We start from the raw sequence: 14,155 nt of genomic DNA on the forward strand, positions 1-14,155 counted from the left end.
TATTGTGTCCACCAACCCGACTACATCTTCTGTTCCATTGTCCGGCGACGTCGTCTCAAGACTCGAGCATTACCACCCTTCCTCTGCTGTGGGTCCTTAGAGGCGCCGGGCCGGCGCTTCTGCCACCGGGTGTCATGCTACGTGCTATTCGAAGATGATGATGTTGACACTCTGATGTAGTGGGCCAGACACATAGGCGGCCTCTGGCTGATCTGAGGACGACAATGTACCTTGTTTGATGTCGGCTGGCTTCCATGCTGGCCAGTGCTTGCTACACCTTGTAAATACACCTTGTAAATAGTTTGCCTACTGTGCTTCCACATAATATATTTACAGTATGTGTGTTTTGTTATTTAAGCGTTTTCATCGCATACTCATAATCGACATTTTTCCTGCCATCATGTTATCTAATCCCAACAGAACTAGATTTGCGGTCCTTCTGCTGCCTAAAATACATACCAATTATGGAAAAAAGAGCATTGTTTTCTGATCCATTTCATTCCGGAATTCACTCACATCTGAACTGAAAGAAATAATGCCTACTTATGTATTTAGGCAGAAGCTAAAAATGTTTTTATTTAATGTGTAACTGTTGCGTTCCGCTAACTTTGTTAACTTGTTTCATGACGATTTTCTAGGTAAACACTGAAATATTTGACACTGTACTTGTTACAAGTAACGTTTTGAAACTGTTTTTTATTATTATACGTTCACTTCATTAGTTTTCTAATGCATTAACATAGGAGGTCCCGTCTGCGGTTTGTAACCTTGGGACCTCCCCTCCATTCTATTTACCTGTATTGTATTCTCTTATTATACCAGTAATGAAGATTGTATAAAGATCAAAGTATTCTTTCAGAACTTCATTTTTGTTAATTTCCCGCTAATAGCTTGATATTTAGAAGAGAAAGTGAGAGTCAAAGTTCCATTTTTTCTTATTTCACGCTGAAGCCCCTGTCCCGGTTGTCAGAGTGATGTCAAAAATTTGAAATAATTTTTTTCATATTTGGGCCACTGTAGCTCGTTAAGTGCTTGAATCTTGCCAGGTTCAGTCCTCGGATTTTTTGGAATACAATGTAGTCCATCTCTATCAACAAGAAGCTAACGAGCAGATGCCGTCACAATCCATGACTTTACAGCAAGCTGGTGCATAAACTTCCAAGAAGGCGTTGCCACTTGTATTTCGCTTTTGCATTTTTTCTTGCTTACGAAGCCTCTTCTCACAGCGTGAGTAGCTTTTTTGGCATTGTAGAAGGGTAATTTACTAATACAGCTCTAATAAATTTCCTCTTTAGTGTCCCTTTAAAGGGGCTTTGTAACACTTCTCACTGACAAAGCGCTTCCTCCTTAATCAGGTCTTGTGCAGCTCATATGACACCTGTAATACAATCTGCAGTCATTTTATTTACTGTATTTATTTGGTTATAAGGAGTGATTATAAAGCAATGTGCAATTGGGGGACCGGAGAAAAAGAAAAGTATGCACACTAGTGTACGGCAATACAGTAGCCGACCGATTTTCCGGACTTCGCGGGGACTGAAAAATAGTCCGAAAAATCGAGCAGTCCGAAAAACCAAACAGTTCGAAAAACTCGCCTCCCCCCCACCAAGCGAAAAAAATGAGGCTGAGAGCGGCTTAAGAAAAATGTCGCAGTTCCGCCCAAAAAGCGGAGCATCGATTGCGATAGCAAATTAATAGACAGCAATACGAAGTAAGGATGTTAGCTTTATCGGCCGTATAAAGTTGTAAATGTGCGCTTACTAACTAAATAAGCACGGTGTCACGCGCGCGCAGGTTACATGAACACATCTCGCTCGATGACCTCCGCACTGTCTATTCTCTCACTTCAACGCGAACGTCGAAAAAAAGAAAAGAACAGCGCGTACGAAGCTACTGGCACTCGCTGCACGCCCTTTGTATCCATCGCAGATCGCTTTCAAGATACGGTGCCTGCGCGGCAGCAGCCGCAGGAGCTGAACGCAACTTGCCACCGACTACGTCGCCTTCTCCCCGTGCCCGCGTGCGAACGAAGTCCGCGCGCCTCCGGCCGCCTTCCTCTCTCGCGTGCGCGAGGCAAGCTTTCACCCGCACACAGGGTATGGCGCAACCGAAACATTAAAAAAAAAAGAAAAAAAAAAAACGAATTCCGCTTAAGTGATAATGACGATAGTGCTGAGCTGACCGGAAAAAAAAAAAGTGCCGCTTTTTGGAACGTTTTGTCGGCCAAGGAAGAGTGGGCATGGTCTCGGAGACGGGAGGATAGCGTGCGTCTACCAATCTTGAAGGCTATACAGGGGGGGGGGCACTGGAAGCCAAGCCCGGCCAAGCCAGCGGAAAATCCAACATGGCGGCCCTCAAGATCGGGTAGCGGGGCTCGGAGCGTGCGATTTAGTCCGGAAAATCGAACATTGGCACCTAGATTCGTCCGAAAAATCGGTCGCGAAAATGCATTAGTTCTATGGGAATCCTGACGGTACATCTGTGAAGTCCGGAATATCCAACAAGTCCGAATTTTTGGAGTCCGAAAAATCCGTCGGCTACTGTATAGAGTACCCGACAGATTATTCAGACTCAGTGAGGGATCGCCAGAAATACCAAACAATCGGAAATCCCCGGAATAATAGGTGCAGGTTATATGCGAATTTTGCCTTAAGGTTAGACTTCATGGTAACATGAATTTTGCCTCATGGTATGGCTTTCCAGCAGCACACACCTGCCTTTACTTTAAATTTTTAGAATTCTCGGTGTGGATTATATGCCAGTGGTGCAACAGCCAAAATAGGATTTGGAGCAATTTTTGGAGCGCGAAACTCTTGCTTTTGGAGCAGGTTACGAGAAAAAAAACTCCGTTTTAGAGCATTAAATCCCAAATTTGGAGCAGTTTCACAAAGAATGCTTACTCATAAAATGCCATAAAATTTACCCTGCATAATAAACGCACACCCCAAATTTTCATTGTATTTCTGGGAAAAAATAGTGCGTTCATTACGCGAGTTATACGGCAATTCACATTAGCAGCGTAAGTGAGGGCAGGGGCGCGATTGTAAATTGTTATTCGGAGTACGCGTTCAGTTTCGCCGTGCACGGTTGACCTAGGCCACAGCCGGTGAAATTGAACACGCGCTCCGAACAACGACCTCAATCGCGCCCCAGCAGTGTGCTGCACGCAACGTTTTCCTCCAAACATGTGGAAAGTACACATGCATTTCTTCGCGAGTGGTTCCCTCTCGTTTTTTTTTTTCTTTTTCTGACGATGTGTCGCGACGTTCTGGCAGTAGTCAAAACATGCAGCGACTGTTTGACAATCGTTCGGTGTTTCGGCGGTGTACAGCGAAAATCTGCGCCGTTTCATTGCAACGCGATGCCTCTTGCCGCGTATAACCGAATCCTTGCTAGTTTTGTGCATTGCGTCGCCTACAAAGCTCACGCCGTCAGTGCCGGGTCGCTTGCTGTACCGTACAAGCTAGTTTCCCGTGGTGTATTCGTACCCGCTCCGCTCGTGACCGAGTGCACGGATACGGCGAGGATCTTGCTGAGTCAACGCGGCAATGACGAAGTGCTTTCGTTACTGCAAGCAATGCGCACGTGTCTCCGCGAAATTTTACTGCATGTACAACATGCCGCACTGCAACCAGCAGCAAAAATATTCTTCGGCGCCCACCGCCAAACACGCCAACGTCTCGTCTGGGCATGTGTTTGGATAGTACACTCTAGTTTGGATCTCGTCCATGTGATCTCATCTGTGCTACATCGGACTGGGTTGGATGGCGATGTCCAAGCTGCTGGTAGCCAACGCGGTCTTTGTTTCCCGCTAAAACTAGCATAACTGAGAAATTTCGCGGCTGGTAGGGCGTTTTGGTGCAGCGTGGCACAATTTCAACATATATCACGGTTCTGCGCAGCTCAGCACAAAAATACGAAATTGTATCAAAATGGCGCAATTGGCGCAGCTGTTGCACCCCTGATATGTGCAAAAATATGGTACAGCCTCACCTGCCAAGGTTTATTAAATGCTACAATTTGTGCTGCCGTCTAAAATATGAATCACCGGAAATGAGGCACAGCTGCTGCCATACTGAAACAGTAACTGAATCTATCAGCCTCGCAAATAAAGTGGGGGGAGTGACTTTGAGGCTAAGAATTCTGGGGTAAGTGAACATAGGATAAGGAGGGTATACACAGTAGGGATACAAAAAAAGCACAATGTATAGCAATGCTGCACATTTTTTTCTTGCACCTATTAGCCTGTGAGAATTTCTTGGTCAACCATTTAGATGAACCCCCATGAATAGTTGCTGTCATATTCAACAACGCCATAGTGTTGCTCATAATGATGCCACAGTGGTAACAAAACACTTTGAATAGAAAGAGGAGCAAATATGGGTGTTACAGAGTCCCATTATGAAGCTATTCAAACGGGCACCTTACCGAACAGCCTCAGTAGATGAATGGCACCATATATTTGTGACATTGGGGTGTCAGGTCTTTCATTTAAAACCTAGATGTAGAAAAGAATGTTAACTTAGCATCACACTGGACAATTCTAGACACATGGTTATGGACCCCGGCACTAGTAAAAGAGTGGTAAAGGTAACACAGTGCTATTCTTGTTCAGGGCTATTAAAGGGGCCCTGAAACACTTTACTAACTAATCAAGAATGGCCTTGCTATTAAAGGAAGTCGTCTCACAAGTCTCATGCCGTAAACTTTTTTCGAATCCTTCAACTATAACTGGAGTAATCACACTGACACCTGGCCTTCTCTCTTGTTTTGTCTCCGCTAGCGTGCTGAAAGCTACACAGCAGAGAAACCAAGAGGGCAAAGCCCCAGCCAAAAGTTCAGTATCGCAGCAGCGGTAGACTAGCTACGCAGCATGCGACTGCCATCTCAGAGGCCATGCGCAGCTTACGCCGCTACACGCAGTGCAAAGATGAAATTCCTTTTCTGTCTTTCTGAAATTGCAGACACATGTTTCTCATTTAAATCAAAATGAGCAATTATGTATTACTGAGAATGCTCTCGCGATCATGAAATCAGCTAGTAATAGCATTGGTGGGTCCAGCTGCTTTCGATAACGCTGCGTAACAGCTTTGCAGAAGCAAAAGCAAGCAAATTTTTTTTCTGTTTTTGACATGAGGTTAATTCCCCGCTGTGTGTAGTGCAGTAATATTTGGCTCGCATGTTCACAGCAGCCTCTACGACGGATTAGGCAACGTTTCTTTAACATGTTCAAGAAGTGTTTCAGGGCTCCTTTAAAAGCCAACATTACTTGCAAGGGTGTTTAGCAACAGTAATATATATTTTGCTGTTAAGCACATTTCAACGCATCAGGATTCAACATACACCTATGTCTTTCTAGGCCATTTATAGATCCTGTGAGCGGTTTAGATGAATCGAGTGATCTCATCACTCATCATTCATGTCTTCCCGGTTCCCAACAAGAGGCTACGAAGCCGGGAACTTCCTACAGCCTCTTGTAAAAAATGTATATGGCAAAAGGCGGCTTCCTAGCATTGGTTGTACTTTGTGGAACAGTCTTCCTGTGCACGTAAAACAAAGTAAATACTTTTTTCTTATGCTGAAACGCCATTACAAAGACCTGTTTTAACGTTGAATTATAATTACAATACAAGATGTCTGCTACCTGCATGAACACACAACTGTTGAAATCGATATTGTATAAATATAAACCTCTGTTATTATTCATGTATGGATCCAAACTAGCTTGATGCTAAGGATCCAGATGCTTCTCATGTATTTTCGTCATTTTTGTATCCTTCTGGCAAATAAATTCAATTCAATTCAATACAAAGACACTTCACACAGCCCATGCGCTACTTAGGAATTCAAGCAGCCAGGTGGCATTATCTTCATATGTAGTTATTGCAGTGCTAAGTGCCTCTTAAAGGGTGCAAAAACAATTACAAAAGCAAGTGTGTGTGAATGAAAGTTATTCACCTTGCAATATTTAAGATACACGATGAGAATGAAATAAAGGCACTCCTTTTGAAATTTCATACACCCAGTGAAATGTGAAAAGCTACAAAACAATGTAGTGATATCAACAGCTGATGGGATTTCACGCCTCAAAGTAGCTTTTCAGAGGACTATGGAGAGACTAATGCGAAGTGCTTTGAATTCTGACCACCTTGGGTTGTTTAACTTGAACCTAAATTTAAATGCAAGAGCTTTTTTTTGCATTCTGCCTTTATTGGAATGCAATCATGGCAGTCAGGAATTGATCCTGTGACCTGATGCTCAGCAGTGCACCACAGCAGCTGAGTGATTGCTGCAGGTGGCAAATAAATAAGAACAATGTTTTCCACACACATAGCATAGCTTCCACTTCATGGTTGCCTTGCCATAACCAGCACTTATATAAAGGTTGTAAGCAGATGTCCCTGATGTCTGCTTATAATCTTTTAAGCGCAAAAGCCGATGGACAGCACTTTTTATTCTCGATTTCCTGCATACGTTCATGTGCCTTTCCTTGTTCAATGTGGTCACACTTAAAAGCTTGCACACGCAGGCCCATATTCACACAAGCCAAAATACAGTGTCAACAGCAAGAAAGGCAGTTTTGTAAAAGTTGAACACTAGGACGGGCCATTGTGCACAAATATAAATGTTCTGCAGAATTAACAAAAACACTCCAGACAAGCACACAGTAAAAGCGAGGTAATGCCCTGAAGTTGGCAAGCAGTGCCCTTAATTTTAACGTCTTCAGTCACTTTTTTTTTAGAGGGGGGGGGGGGGGAGAGGGGGGGCATTGTAATGTTTGTTTCTTCCTTTTTTGATGCTTCTTGAGATTAAAGGAATAAAGTGAGTACTAATGTATGCTAAAACAACTGCTTTTCTTCTCGAGTTTAAAGGAATAAAGTGAGTGGTAATGTATATGGTTCAACCAATCAATGTAGCTATTACATTGAAAGTATAACTTATCGCATCCAGTGCCAAAAATCATGCCTGTGTACTGTAGCGAGAATTATAGATTTGCGAGTCATATGAAGATAACTGAACATGAGCACTGACAGGTATGATGGCTAAGGCATCACCAAGTTCTATGCTATAATAAGAGAATAATACAGTGAAGCCCCAACTGAGACGTTCCTTGCTGTTGAATTTCACCGGCTACTATGTCGCATTTTCGCAGTTGCTACCTTAAGTCCATTGGCACCTATGTATTATGTTCCTATTTGACACGTCACCATTATGTAATGCTCCCGCATCCTACGTTGCACTTGAATGCAGCAGTCACGTAAATTTAGCGGTGCAGAAGCAAATTTGCTCTCGCACGTTTCTACGAAGACGATAAACGTATACTCATGCTTCAGCTTGTCAAGTCCTGCCTGTGACCGTGCCTCTATACACCAGAAGTATGCGATCGTCAGTTCAGGTAAGAGTTTCTTGAAATTGTGTTTTATACCTTTTCTCTAAAGTCAGCCTCGCCACAATACATCCATGTTACGCAATGAAGCATATTAAAAGTGAAAAGGGGCCACCGTTACTGAACAAATCCGTATCCCTTGATTGCACATGTGCGCGCGCGATCTTCAGTCACAGTACGAGTGCTGAGGCGTGCAATAACAGTACTGGCTGCCACTCAAAGCTGTTTCTGACATTGCTGTGGCGATTTGTAGCCTTCCTCACTGTTGTGTTTTAAAAGGCTGTTACATTTTTCTTCTGCAATCCCTTGAAAACCGTTCTAACTGGGTTCCACTGTAACAATATTTTCATGTTCGAACCTTTACAGGACTTTCTTAAAATTTATTCAAAGCCCGTGCGACAATTACATTCTGGTAGTGCACATGTCTCTATCACGTTTCTGGTGTTAAATCTTTGATCTTGAGTGAGATGAGTTACGCTACCGCAGGCAGATCTAGCCTAGCCTGGGCCGCTATTTTGTAGCGATGCCTTTAAAGTAATAATGCCTTTTCGCGCTTATCGCGCTTTGTCAGTGGTCAGAGCGACGGTCCGCTCATGATATCAACGTTGATAGCGCGAGCGGACCGTCGCTCTGACCACTGACAGAGCGCGATAAGCGCGAAAAGGCATTATTACTTTAAAGGCATAGCTACAAAATACCGGCCCTGCATGCCTCTATGTAGCTATTATGTCACTTCCTGTGTTATAATACCACTGACTGGACATTCTACTCTCTTAAACAAAGACCTTACACCACCTTACACACTTGCATTTAGCATGGCATAATATAACAGATACACTTTTGACAAAACAATCATGCATAGATATTATCAAAGACAAAACTTACATCGGCATACTGAGGCCGTTCAAATTTGTACAAAAGTTGGCTTCCTAGCATCACATTGAAGTATTCCTTGAGCCCATTCGTCACTTCAAGGACAGCACTCTCCCTGTGTAAAAAGAAATAGGACTCTAAGTATGTTGTGTTTTGCAGTCAGCCACACAAAAAGTTCTAGGCAGTGCAGTACAGATATAGACACAAGTTTTTCAGCAACATTTCATCAGCAATATTTTATCAGCAACAGTGAATTCAAGAGACATAGTGGGCATATAAAAATGTGCCACTGAATGTGACTCTTGCTGCAAAAGCACACTGATATTCCAGTATTGTTGTGCTTAAAAGACCTCCTCATGCATTTGAAAACACTGACGCATGGAGCATCAATGCATTTCACAGCAGATTCTAGGCACTGATACCTCAAAATTGGCACCAGTCCAAAGCTTTCTTGGACCAGTGCCAATAAATGAACATGTCTTGTATGCTCGCTGGCTTCCATTTCAAAATTACATGATTTGCCTAAAGGTATCATTTTGATTATCTGGGTTGTCATGTTGTCTGGAGTAAAAAAAAAAATGAACAGTAACAATTACACAAATGATCTTGGCTAGACGCTCATCTAGGTATAACATTTACTGCATCATTTCGCGAGAAAGTGCAGTGTATTCCTGGTTTGAATGATACCATTATTTGAAAACTTGACCAGTTTGTGTTGATCATTTTAGTGTAAGCTACATAGTAGTAGTTTTAGTAGTATCGCCATATGAAGCAAACAGACAATGAAGCTAGGGAAAACATATGGGTAAATAACTGTTCCTTTTTTTTTTAATTTATACCTAGAAATAATAAGAAAAATGGAAACGAAAGTGGGCAAAGAGACAATTCGCTGCATGTGGGAGTCAAACCCACATCTTCCACATTACATGTGTGCGGTGCTCTATCATTAGGCTACCGCGACAGCTGTTGTCCTCCCACCAACTTTCTTGGCTATTTGTGTACGTGTACAAGATTAGCCCTGGGAGTGTTAGCCAGCACCACTCACGGCCATGGCAACGGATGGCTGCAAGTCCAAACCCCTCAATATACTGCGCATTTTTCTCTCACTCAACTACTAGTAAATGCATCACACACTCGCTGACATCACTATAGCTATTAGTTTGCCTTTATATCCCTATTGCTCAGTCTCTAGGTGTTTGCCACCACTGATATCCATATCACAGGTCCTACGAATACAACATGACCGTGAAGGTTATGGGTCTATCTATTTGTAGTTCCTTTACTCAATGTATTTTTCAGAGCAATACGAGACATAACTAGTAAAAGCAAACTGAGTTGACTGCAGGTAAGTTAAGGCATGACTACTCACTTGGTAGATGAAATTCCTTTCACTGACGTCTTCTGTTTCACATAATCCGCCAAAATGTGGTCCACAGTAACATTGCAGGGAAGTTGAACAAGCTGTGTGCAGATGCAACGACAATTGCACAGTTCACTTCATAACACAAAACTTCACGAGAAAGAAATTTATAGCTTTGTACATCCATCAATAGTGAAGAAGTTTTGTAAGAGACACTAGTGGCATAATTTGCTAAGCCAAATAGTTTTTTTTTTTTTTTTCATGTTAAAGCCATGATACTGATACATTGCTGCCATGTGACATCGCAGATGTGTTTTTCTTCTAGACCTAGGTCCTTAACATGGAGCAAAATCATGTAATTTTCATACTTCTGTGACATACTGCCGAACAATAATGACACAGAATGATGTTGTAGTCATCAAAATCTCAGATCATCAGTGAATCGAAACAGTTTATGCATGATTGTCTTTTTTTCCAACATGACGCTTTACTTCGCAACTCTACACTCTGGGTAGATGTTGTGATGCCACAACCCGATCTATAGTTAGAGAGGTCTTTATTTTTCGTGTCACCTGTTGTGACAGTGCGCGAAGCCAGTGTAGTAGATAGAGAGCAGTGCGGCAAAGACAACATCGAGAGCAAGAAGCCGACGACGAAGAACCAACGCGCGTGAAATCTGACGCGCCGTCAAAACAAAATACTAAAAAAGAAAGCGACCATTAAGGGCCGTGCACGATGGGTGACGTAGGAGAAAAGAAAGGACGAAGAAGAGATGTGGGAGAGACCCTAGAACGGCGTGGTGGTGTTCGGACGCAAGCGAGCGCCGAAGAAGTCAGCGTCCGCCGGGAGCGGGAGTAAGCCGTCTGGCCGTGGGCCCGAGCTTCCAAACTCCTACCGGCAAAACCTGGTCTGCCTAGCCTCCGGAGCTAGGACAAGATCCCACCGCGTGACTGCAGTGAGCTGTCGGGCCACGGGCTCGAGCTTACAGATTACTACAGGCAGAACCTGGACTGCCTAACCTCCTGAGCCAGCAGAAGGTCCCTTCTCGTGACAACCTGGAGTTCGCTCAGGGAGTGACAGTGCCTTCCTTCGACGACGGCTCGGCGTTCTTCACCGACGCGACCATGTGCCCAAACTGTTGGCGAGCCGCACCCCGCTCTCATTCTACTGTGCTTGTGTAGTCGGACACACCCAACAACTGCAGGATTAGAATTGTGGTGACTTTAGTTAATGAGAACCGTGCTTGACATAAGCAGTGTAGAGTGCTCTTCATTTTTTTTTCCTTTGTTTATGTGTGTTATGTTTCCACTTTCTTTATGTAAATATATATTCTTCTTTCACTTCTGAGATCAAATGCTTTCATCCTTCATTTGAATAGAAAACATGGATAGCGATATTACTTTAAGTCGCTTTCCATAAACGTACCGTGACATCACCATTTAACACCACAAAGATTTAGGTAAATAGCCACACTGTACTACTGAGAACTCAATTTGAAATTTCCTTGTTAGACGTACAGCCATAAACATCATTCCAAATCCGTGCTCAAGGCCAATTTGTTTCATTACATTAGGATGAAATCCAAATTTTGTGAAAATACAATGGCATAACCAGAATGAAAAAATATTGCAACAATATAAAGTACAGTCACACCAGAATGAAATGTGAACATAAAAAAGTGAACTAGAAAGTGGATTTCCATTTTTACATTCACAGCTGCGTATGACACCGGGGTGGTTCATTCACAGAGGCATACTTGTGGAACCAGCGCCCACTTGGCACCAAGCTAGGCCCTTATTACACATCTCACTTTGAAGTTATCTGGTGTAAGAGGTGTTCTTCATTTCTTCCTATTCACTTTCCATTCTGGTGTGCTAGTACAAGAAAAAGCTAACACTATTCCGTCTCGTACTTAGCAAGCAACACTGCAGAAAATATGCAAGTAGTGTGGTCATAGAAGTTTCATTTCACTCATTTCGTAGTATGTGCAGTTGCATTTGACCTGCGATATTTTCTACGGATTCACTACTTCATATATTACAGCTACAATGCTAAATCTTGGGTTATTTGTGCTCATTTGTGCTTCCAGTATGCTACATGGTATGTTTCTGCTGCAAGTGCAAGCAGTGCCCTGATGCCACTGGTCACAAAAACATACCACTCTGCTTATTTAGCATCAAAGAGGTTTAGATCTGTGACACATTCAGTGTAAAACATACATCATAGTTTACTACATAGAAGTATAAGACTTATATTACACTGAATTACATAATGCATACCCAAACCTTTAATTCACATGTGACGCACAATTTTTCTTATTGCAAATGCAAGGAGTGAAAGAAGTCTCTTAGACTTCTTAATGTTGCCTGCCATGTACAAAACAGAGTATAGACCTTTCTTTGAAAGCTGTCTTAAGCAGTAATGAGGGAGCCAGCCCTACCTTTTTTTGTCGTGTGATAAGGTCCCAGTCATCTACCAGCCAAGGCTTGAGTTCATCCGGTATACGCACCTTGATCTCCACTCGGGCCAAAAATGCTTCCTCCTTAGGGAGGAAAATGCCTTTAGCACAGCTAGCATAAAACTAGACATTCACAGCGATTACGGATAGCACAGTTGCACATTAGTGAAGCACTACACAAAGAATTATGAAGCTTTTTCGTGCACTAAGGCAATCTGGTAACAGATTCACAGCATTTACACACCATCCTAATGCAACTATGCAATGAAGAAAGCTGTGAGAGATCGTCAAATTAAGCGAATGTAAAGACCTTTTGCACTATAATTCATGTCAGCCTATCATCCTCAACATCTCAATTTGGAGCTGCTTACATAGCAATCCCCTGCCCATTTAGCATCTCTAACCCCTTCAGACATGGCGTGCACATTTGTAGATGCAACCTATTTTTGCCATTTCTGTGTAGTGGTAGCAAGGAACAGAGCACATGCATTAGGTTTAGGGTAAATTGATCATTCTGCTAACCCATATTCAGTGATGCTCCTGCGGACTTCTGATTTGGAGCAATTTTTGGAGCACCAGAAATTTCATTTTTGAACACTTTGGAGCAGGCAATTTGGCACTTGGAAGCAGCTGATTTTTTCACATCCTGAAGTATTTCGAAAAAGTGAGTTGCAAATTACATTCAAGGACCCGAATAATTTGTACGTTCTTATGAGAAGCTTGTTAAACATTTCCATCCATTGCAGATCTCGTGGAGAAACCCCCGCTGTTGCGTCGCAACTGTGGGACCGTTCCCACATAATGCATTGTGAACTGCCACTCCGCATCAGCCCGAGCGGCCATTTCGACTTTTCAAGCGGTGCCACGACGATGCACATACGCGGAAGCTCTTTGTCGTCCACCTCCCGCTACTTCGATGATGCTGACACCGTCGACCACTCCGACGCAGCCACCGCCGCCATCCCCTACGCCTTATCTTCGACAGTCACAACTAAGGCTCGCTCTATCATCACGTTGCATGTTTTAATTCTCCGGTAGTGCAATTGTCTGCGACAGACGCCATCAAATCCGAGACTGTTTGGTGCAGTTAGTTTTCGTCGATTGTATCAGGATAGCGCAGTAAATCCCATTTGGTGCACTTTGGCGCGGGAGTGGAATCACTGCATATTACTTCCATTTTACTTCTGAGTGATGTGTATCGTTACAGAGTATTGCTTTGGTGAAGGCACTACCATGTCTTGCATGACGTTTGACGAGAACATGTCGGTAGCCACCTCGAAATATATTTCTTTCTTTCTCTATATGATTGTGGCCAGTAAATAACTTGTGCATGTAATTCGAGCGGCTGATTCAATCTTTTTTGTGAAGAAACGTAGCATGACTGACTTTACAATCTTCAAATATTTACTTACTCTGTAATTATGATGATTCAACATAAAATGCACAAAGAGTCATTCTACCACCTTGATTTGCTTTCAGTGGAGTCTATAAGCCCCCCGACATAAAATGTGTTTCACACACGTATCAACAGTCGATCGTAATTTGTGTCTTATTAGGAATAAAAAGCTTGAAAGCATAAAGCCCATGGGATACCAGCTAGGAACTTGCCAAGGTTCAAATACAACAACTTTTTGACCAAAATGGTAGACATATATCACTAAGTGTATAATGACTGGGCTTGGGCAAATTCGATATTTTTTTAATATTCGATCAAATGTTATGCTATTCAGTATTTGCTTCTGATCAAATTTCAGTATTCCGGATTTTCAAATTATGCAGAACGAACAAATATAAATTTAAAAACAAACAACAGACAGTTTCAGTTAGCAAGTTGCATTGTCATTCACACGACTCATACCAAAGACAAACCAAAGATGACAGATCCGTTTGATTCGCCTGCACCCACCACAGTGGACCCGCTCATGACGGAGCATGAGAAGTTCAGACATTGTGCCACTTGACATCAGTGGTGCAGGCACAACGCAACACTCGAAACAAATACCAAAGTGCAGACGCGGTGCAGGCCTAATGTTTGTCCGCTGTAGGATTTGGGTACCGTGGTCCCGGAGTCGGGCAT

General features: G+C 42.9%; 1 protein-coding gene across 2 annotated transcripts in view; it reads right to left on the reverse strand.

Annotated features, from left to right (window-relative positions):
* The window catches only part of LOC119442580 (mortality factor 4-like protein 1), a 49,013-nt gene that overhangs the window by 12,893 nt on the left and 21,965 nt on the right, over positions 1-14,155 (reverse strand). For both annotated transcript variants that reach the window (XM_049662241.1, XM_049662242.1), the window contains 4 exons: positions 12,061-12,162; positions 9,630-9,721; positions 8,273-8,375; positions 4,429-4,498 (listed from right to left, as the gene is read on the reverse strand). In XM_049662241.1, the coding sequence (XP_049518198.1) occupies positions 4,429-4,498; positions 8,273-8,375; positions 9,630-9,721; positions 12,061-12,162 (367 nt within the window). The remainder of the gene's footprint in view (positions 1-4,428; positions 4,499-8,272; positions 8,376-9,629; positions 9,722-12,060; positions 12,163-14,155) is intronic.

The sequence above is a fragment of the Dermacentor silvarum genome, chromosome 2, assembly GCF_013339745.2.
Source record: "Dermacentor silvarum isolate Dsil-2018 chromosome 2, BIME_Dsil_1.4, whole genome shotgun sequence".
In the NCBI taxonomy this organism is placed as follows: domain Eukaryota; kingdom Metazoa; phylum Arthropoda; class Arachnida; order Ixodida; family Ixodidae; genus Dermacentor; species Dermacentor silvarum.